Here is an 8,639-nt window from a genome sequence, read left to right as displayed (position 1 = left end):
CTCTCCCTCGTTTGCCCTCACCGTCGACAGTCGCCGCCATTTCGCCGCTGGTCAATGCCACTTCGCTGCCGGTCGCCGCCCTTGCCAGTGGTCAGTGCCTCCCATACGTTTCTCGTCGGTCGCCACAACCCCCACCCTCCCCCACACGTGTTTTGCTGCGCGCCGGAAGATTACTGGCGTTGGCGACGACGACTAGTGCACTGTATAACCACCGTCCTACCGCTGGTGCTTCCAGCCATGGATTTTCTCGAACCGTCAGATGTGGATGCGGGGAACATATTTGATATATGCTAGGACCGGCTATTGGAGATGCTGCATCCGATGATGGGTTTTGCTGGAACCGGAGCTGCAGCCGAAGACGAAGTCATCGTCGTTTGTTACAACCGTATACGGCAAAAACTGCAACCACGTTCGCGCAGAGCTACAAGCTTTTCACACGGGAGCTGCAAACATCAGCGACATAGGTCAACGAATGTTACAAATGTATATTGAAAAAGCTTCATCCATATTCTCGAAAAGCTGCAACTCGCGAGTGTGGTGACCGCGCACGGGGCTAGCGAGATGTCGTGGATTTGTGCTACATGCTACAATCGGCATTGAAAATTGCTACCACCATCATGTCATATAGCTACAACCGCAATCGCATTTTGCTGCATCGCAAAACAGTGCATTTCTCTTGCTGGAATCGATGCAGCTCCACGGACAGCGGTTGCAGCTCCGTTGGACTGCGGTTCCAGCTCTTGTGGCCATGGTTGCAGCTCCCCGTGCCCAGTTGCAGTGGTCTGATAAGACTACTGTATTTCGCCGGTTGAAACTTTTTCAAACTACGGTTGAAGCTTTCATATGAGTGAATGTAGCTTTTTCAGTACGCGGTGTCCGGTTGAAACTTTATATGTCGCGGGTTGAAGCTTTCGAATAAAATTGTTGTAGGTTTTTTGGTCGTTGGTTGCAGCATCTCTAGTGGACAGGTCCAACGTATGAAACTGTGGGCAGCAACTCGCAGACTACATGTCCATGACGGCTTCCCAACTCCGTCTTGCCGGAGCAGAATGAATCTGCAAGCCGAGGGCAAGTGTTTTGTGGGCGCTGATGTTGGAGATGGGGACCTACATGGGATTGGGGCTAGCCAACAGCGAGATCTGAAGGAGGAAGACGAGGAGCGACGGGATCTAAAGGAGGAAAACGAGAAGCAGTTGAGAGAGAAGGGGATCGGGAGGAAGAAGACAACGGCTGAGCGAGAGAAAGGGGTCGGGAGGGACTGGGCGAGCTATTGGGCCAGCTGTCGCACGAGGTCCGTGTGCTGATATATTTGCGTGGAGAGGAAAATATGAAACGTTCGATTGCCCTTTATCGTACGCGCCGCGCGGGACCGGCGAAAGTTTCAGCCGGTCCGCCAGCCACAAAAACGTTTCCCTTTTACGGATCGGTGGCAAACTGCAATCTGAAAAATTATCTGTACCGTGAGTTCAAAATTACAGCTGCATGCCTCAACAGAACAGACTGATAGTACCGTGAGTCCAAACTCTACTCTCTTTTTACGGATCAGTTTGAAGTCTGACATGAGTAGCTTAATTGCGTTCATGATTAGGTTCTCATTCAAGAAATGGTTCATTTATTTACTAATAATAGCACAATGTGGTGCCTGACCGCAAGCAACCGTGCCGAGGCCTCCAAGCCAGGCCCGTTGACGTCAACGAACGAGGCGTTCGTTTGGCAGATAGACATTCTCATAAACTGCAAGGTGTCTGTCATGACTTTGTAAAATTTTAAGATGCAATGCAACTTCAGTATTTCGAAAGTACTCATAGAGATAGAGTGCGCATAAGTGTGTTCATAAAGGTGAAAGTATACTTGCGTATGTTAGCAATTTTGATTGTACTGTGTTAAAAAAAATTAACAAGACCATGGCTGAAACAATTTGCTAATGTGCAGTCTTCTCTCAAAAACAAAATGCTAATGTGCAGTCTAGCGCAGGCGTACCTATATTCTGTGGCAAATAGTTTTTTTTTTGAGACAATTCTGTGGCAAATAGTTGAAGCGGCGCACACGGGTGCCTCCACTGGGCCGGCCCATCTGCAGACCACGCGCGCATCACTTAAAAGAGATGTAAAAAGAAGACAGGGCGCAAGCATTGGAGCTCACGGCCTCGGGGCACACCACTAGACCAGCTGGGCCTAACTGAATTAAGGTAGCGCGAACGTCATAAGAACTCAAAGCCCCATTCACATATGAAACAATTTTCGGAAAAAATCAAAACATTTGCTGAACAAATGTGATTCATTTTTTAAATGACGAATATTTTTGAAAATGTGACCATTTTTTGCAAATGATGAACAATGTTTTTGAAACAGAACATTGTTTTTAAAACAGGAACATTTTTTTTGAAATTACAAAAAAGACCAGGAAAGGCAAAGATGAAGCTCCCAAACAAAATTCGGAACGTGAATATTTTTTGAAATCTTTGAACAATTTTTGAAACTGGAACATTTTTTTATCTCTTGAAAAAACGAAAATATGAAGTTTTGTTAAATTTTTAAACAATTTTCTAAATGAGAACATTTTTTATTTGAACATATTTGAAATTGTGAATAAAAGTTTGAGAATGCGGACATTTTTCAAAATTGTGAACAAAGTTTTGAAATGAGAACATTTTTGGGAATTCCTGAATAGTTTTTGGAATATGAATATTTTTGAAAACTGTGAACAAATTTAGAAAAAGAGAACATCTTTTGAAATTCCGAAAAATATTTTTCATTTTAAAAAAATTAAACAGGAAAACGAAAAAACAAAAAGTAACACAAGAAATAAAAGAAACAGGAATAACGAAAAAAAAGAAACAAAAAATGGAAAATTAAAAACCGAAAAACCCCAGAAGTAGAAACCAACAAGAAAAAACCCGGTTCAGGATCCTTCTAGAAGGTTCCTAAAACCGGTAGCAATACTGTACAGAAAAAAAAATGCATCGCTAGCAATTGGACGGGCCCAATGCATAGTTCGCTCGCGCAACCCTGTGCGAAGCGTCGACACTACACGCTAGCCTGGCCTGAGGGAGCTCCATATTGGACCAGCCCAACTCGCGGGAGGCCACAAACTTCTCTGTTTTTTGTTTTTTTTTCACTTTTTTGTTTTCAATTTTTGCCTTATTCTTTTAGTTTTTAAATATTTTCAGAAAAATTCCAAAAAACGCATTAAATAAATGTTCCTGATATATACCAAAAATGTACAATGTGTATGAAAATGTAGTCATCAAACATAATTTGTTGTTAAAACTTTAATCATCTATTTCAAAAAAATCAAGGTGTATAGAAAAACATTCCTGATGTATACAAAAAATATAGAACAGGTATTAAAAAAATTGAACATAAACACATAAATTTATAACAAATGTTGATCCTATATAAAAATGTTAATCATATATTTTCAAAAATGTTAAGCTTTATTAAAAATGTTCCTGATATATACCAGAAATGTACATTGTGTATTAAAAAAGTAGTCATCTAACATAATTTTTTAAATGCCATGGAGGACGGGCTTGGGACCGAAGCGGTCAAACGAGATATGGTTCAACGCCTGAATGATGCCCTCCCTTTGTGACATATCAGCACATTTGGGCCATAGTGGTGTTTGGGAAATGCAGAACTGGGCCTCACCTCTCTGTGTCATCACCGGCTCATCCCCACCCGGCAGGCGGATGTGATTTTCAACGTCTGTATCTGCCATGTGTGTCACACCGGTATCATGATTCTCAGTCATGGCTATAGCCGCTGCAGTTATCAATGATGGGAGTCCCGACAAGAATGTCACAAGGTCTACCGGCTACACCAGACGTTAGTGATGCCCCTTCCACCGACGGACGTGGACCCCTCGCCAAGATGCCACTAACGTCCAATCGTCGACCTTGATTTATGGATAGATGACAGGAGTTTAGAGATAAAGCAATGGAGGCTCAGCAGGCAGTAGGACGAATTTTGTGATGCGAATACCAACGCATGAGCTCCTCCTTCGATTTCTTCCGTTGAGACACATTGGACCACAGATCACCTTGATCTTCACGACTGACACTGGAAAGGACCACATTTGCCTACTAGACAGCCACCTCCTCCACATTAGGCAAATCGGCGTCATCACACGATCCAGAAGTTGGCGACTTTGCCGCCGGTGATAGAGCAGCAGGCAGGATAGTAATACGCCTGTGATCCACTAAGATCCAAGCACCATCTCATCACCAACCTGGATCCTCTCCCCCTCCCGTAGATGTCATCCTTCCTCAATGGTCTAATCGGAGTCTCCATGGAGAGTGACGCTAGACAGCCGATCAAACTTGAGAAGCCATGGGCGCCAGTCCATCCATCCATGTAGGAACGCGCTGGACAAAGACATCGACCACCGCAGTGGAGGAGGGAGCTCTGGCGATCTCACTATCGCCTCAGAGCCTCGGCACATTCAAGAATATTCATAAGAAAGTCTTTATGTGGTGGGTATCTCCTTATGTGGCTTGACGCAACGATAAAAAAGTATTGCTTTACTAGTTGACACGGTGCACAAAAGAAGTGTAAACCAAAACCTATAACTGTTGTGCACCAACTATTTGGGAAACAAACCAGACGATATTCAGACAAATGACACGGTTTCTTCCATGCCGACAAGGGAGCAAGCTGAATTAGGCATCTCCCTCCACGGAGCGGAAACGGTACATGGGTCCCAATGACGTGTCATGTGCCTTGTGCCGAGAAAAGACAAGGAGTAACAAGGACAATGGAACGGAGTAAAGTGAAGTTGAAAAGGATGGGGAGATCAAAGGTGGGACCATGGTCGGCGGAAAGAGCATATAGGTGCTCGTGTCCAAATAATGAATCAGAGGAGGGGAGTGCAGAAGGGTCTACGTCGCGACATTGGTGACCGTTGCATGGTAAGATTGAGTTTTTTTTCTATGGAGTCCATATGCATAGTTTCAAAATCAAAACCAAAGAATCTTTGCGCGCCAATTTTTGGGGAAAGGATGCAAAGGACACGGAGCTGGGCGATGACACATCATATGGTTTCTTTGGTACCAAATTAAGGAACAATAAAGGCTTGGGAGAGGATTTGAAGGACACCGAGCTAGGCGAGGATATCATCAAATGGTTTGTTTGGTACCAAATTAATCGATACCAATAAAAAAAAGGTGAACCACGCCATATATTTAGCAGGATACAAAGCATATGATGTAAAACGAATATACATTAATATGCATTTTAGGATGTAAAACGAATTACAAACAAAATAGGATGTGAAACCAAGCAAGGAAGAAAGAGCAACTACGTTCGAACCTAATCCATTTTTGGCACCTCATTAAACATTGACCAGAGCAGCAGCTACAAATACCCATCCATTCCCCATCGACTCTTCATCCCTGTCTTGCTCCGGTCGGTCATCCATCCAATCTCACCAAGCTAGCTAGCTTTCTCCGGCCGCCGGCGGTGAGAGCATGGAGGGGTCGGCCACTATGACGGTGCGGGAGGTGCTGTACATGTACAACGTCGCGCGGGAGGCGTACGAGCGGTTCATCTCCGTGGGCGGCAACCCGGAGCAGGCCCAGAACGCGGTGGCGCTGCTGGTGTGGCTTGACCAGGGCACCATCTCCGCCATCCACCACGTCCCCGGCCTTGATACTGGCGCCGTGGCCATCATCGCCGAGGAGGCCAACGCCGTCCTCGAGTGCCTCCGCTACCCGGTGCCCGTGCTCCCGCCCATCCCGCTCATCTCCACGCTCTGCTTGCAAGGCGGCGTCTACATCGAGCCTGGCTTTTTCGCCTTCCACCAGGACTTGGTGGTCCGTGGGGTTGCTCACTTCCTCGATGGCACCGGCAAGTTGGTCTTCAACGACCGCTTGAATGTATTGCTCCGGAGGTATGAGACTGGACTGGTTGGGAACCCGCCGGAGCTCATGGCGCCCTACAGCCCCCTTCCGGTGGTGGTGCCGGAGGACTGCCGCTCCATGTTCATCACCTTCTCCAAGGACATGCATCTCCATCGCGAAGAGATCTTCGACTACTTCAGGGAGTAAGTGCACTACCAAGATACTACTAGATCTACTCATTAAGTTTTGACTTATACTTGAATCTACTAAGATCTGCATGGATGCATGCATGCATGATTCGGATTGATCTTCGTATCATTGATGTCTGATGATTGGCAATTTGTCATGGATGGATGTAGGAAATGGGGTGACTGTGTGGTGAGGGTGCTCATGGAGAAGACGACAGGCGGCAACATGCCCATGTATGGCCGGATCATCTTCAAGACAGAGGCGGTCGTGAAGCTAGTGCTCAACGGTGAGAGGCTCGTCAAGATCTCCATCGACCACCGTGAGATGTGGATGCGCAAGTACATTCCCAGGCCAACCAACGCCGTCGCCTAGCCAGATCAATCCAGGAATCAATCATCGTCTTGTCTCAATGCTCGTGTTGCTTGTTAGCCAGATCTACCGGATTTGCGACGTGCCATTTCAAAAAAGATTAGTAACCCAATGTTGTGTTGGAGCCAAATTAGGAGAAATTAAAGACTGCTTGACAAAAAGTTTGTTGCTCCTTTCATTCGGTACTAAATAAACCATATGAGGACATCATTGCCTACCTCGGTATCCTTCCCTTCCTTCTCCCAAACCTTGGCGCGCAAAAGTTCTTGGTTTTGATTTTAAAATTGTGCATGTTAGACAGAACAAACGGGCGTGCATAAGTTCTTTGTTTATTTTGAAATTGCACAAATGTTAGACAACGGCCACCAATGTCGCAACATAGGCCCCCCTGCCCCTCTCCCCACTCCATTATTTGGATATTGATCTCCTTCATGCAATTTCCTCGAACCATGGTCCCATCACCGATTATTTTCCCTATCCATTTTAATTTTATTTGTAATCCTCTCTACAATTCATATATTTCTTGTCTTTTCTTGGTACATGAGCATGTACTCTGTAAGGGGTAGATATTCCTAATTAAGTTTCATGCTCCCATGCCGGCATGGAAGAAACTGTGTGTCGGTGCCTCACTATCCTTCTATTTCTTTCCCTAGTTGTTGGTTCATGAAAATTCTAGGTTTTTATTTCACATTGAATATTCACGAACACCCTTATTTTCACTTCTTGCGTACACTACTTCAAATACTAACCTAAGTTTTTCTTTTCATTGGGTCAAGCCTCATACGGACATACCCCACATGCATTGCATGTTTTCAATACTTGCATATGCTTTCTCTTACGAAAACGTTTAGGGCATGGCAATTCTCACAATTTAACGTTGATGTAACATGAAAATTCCCTTCAGGTGGCATGGCAAGTTATCGGCATGGTAAATTTTCACCATTTTTGTTTTTTAGTCTGCCAATTGTCCATGCTACAAAAAAGACACTGCCTATTACATTCCATGCCTAGAATATTTCGTTTGGTTTCATCTTGGTTCGTATTGATTTGATTGCCATTTGCGTGACATTACTTTGATAAAAGAGTTATTGCTTTTGATCTCCTAAATTTGACCATTATACTATACACTAGTAGAAAAAGGGCCTTTAGTCCCAGTTCTTGAACCGGGACTAAAGGGTCGGTACTAATGCCCTGACCCTTTAGTCCCGGTTCAAACCAGAACCGGGACTAAAGGCCCTCCACATGGCCGGTCCACCTTTAGTCCCGGTTGGTAACACCAACCGGTACTAAAGGAAATTTTCTGATTTTTTTTTTGAAATTTTTTTTGAATTTTTTTATTTTCAAATTTCTGAATTATTTTAACCTCTAATCTCTAATCACTACTCAATTTAATCTCTAATCACCCCTCATCATTCCAAATCATCTAACTTCCCGGACGGTCACCCATCCTCCCACTCCCCCAGCCTGAGCATGCTTAACTTCCGGGTTCTATTCTCCCTCGTTTCCAAGTCTGCACTCGTTTTCCTAACAATAGTAAGATGTCAATCCTATTAACCCTCAGAAGTTTAGCTTGAGCATGAAGTCACACATTTCACTGTTTGAGTTTGAAACTATTGTTCTAAAAAACAATAATTTTTTAGTAACACTAATATTTCTTGAATAAGTAGTTTGACCATTGTTTGACCACAGTTTGACCATAGTTTGACCAGATTTGACCAAAATTCAAAAAAACTGAAATAATTATTTAATAACACTAATATTATTGAATAATTATTTAGTAACACTAATACTTCTTGATAAGTAGTTTGACCATTGTTTGCCCACAGTTTGACCATAGTTTGACCAGATTTGACCAAAATTCAAAAAACTGAAATAATTATTTAATAACACTAATATTCTTGAATAATTATTTAGTAACACTAATACTTCTTGAATAAGTAGTTTGACTAGATTTAATGAAAATTTTAAAAAACTGAAATTTGAGCATAACTTTTTTTCCTTTTGGAATTTGAGGATTCTACAAATTTGCAAACAGGCCATAGGCGGTCTCCATCGGATGTAACTTTTCGAGTAGATGATTTTTCATATAAAAAACTTTTTAATCCGAGTTCGTATGCAAAAGTTATGCCCATTTTACAAATTCCAGAGAGATTTTGTAAATAAAGTCGAAATTCATATTTGTAAATTTTCCCAACAACTAGACCACATATCACATGGGAAACTTATTTTATTTTATTTTTTT

General features: G+C 43.3%; 1 protein-coding gene across 1 annotated transcript; it reads left to right on the top strand.

Annotated features, from left to right (window-relative positions):
• The first annotated feature begins 5,485 nt into the window (after positions 1 to 5,485).
• On the top strand, positions 5,486 to 6,560 carry LOC119318870. Its single transcript, XM_037593439.1, has 2 exons — positions 5,486 to 6,042; positions 6,199 to 6,560. Exons 1-2 carry the CDS (start codon positions 5,486 to 5,488, stop codon positions 6,398 to 6,400), a joined length of 759 nt encoding a protein of 252 aa, XP_037449336.1. The 3' UTR covers positions 6,401 to 6,560.
• The last annotated feature ends 2,079 nt before the right edge of the window (positions 6,561 to 8,639 follow it).

Source organism: Triticum dicoccoides, chromosome 6A, assembly GCF_002162155.2.
Source record: "Triticum dicoccoides isolate Atlit2015 ecotype Zavitan chromosome 6A, WEW_v2.0, whole genome shotgun sequence".
NCBI classification, from domain to species: Eukaryota; Viridiplantae; Streptophyta; class Magnoliopsida; order Poales; family Poaceae; genus Triticum; species Triticum dicoccoides.
The sequence above is the reverse complement of the archived record's forward strand: the minus strand, read 5'-3'. Positions and strand labels throughout refer to the sequence as shown.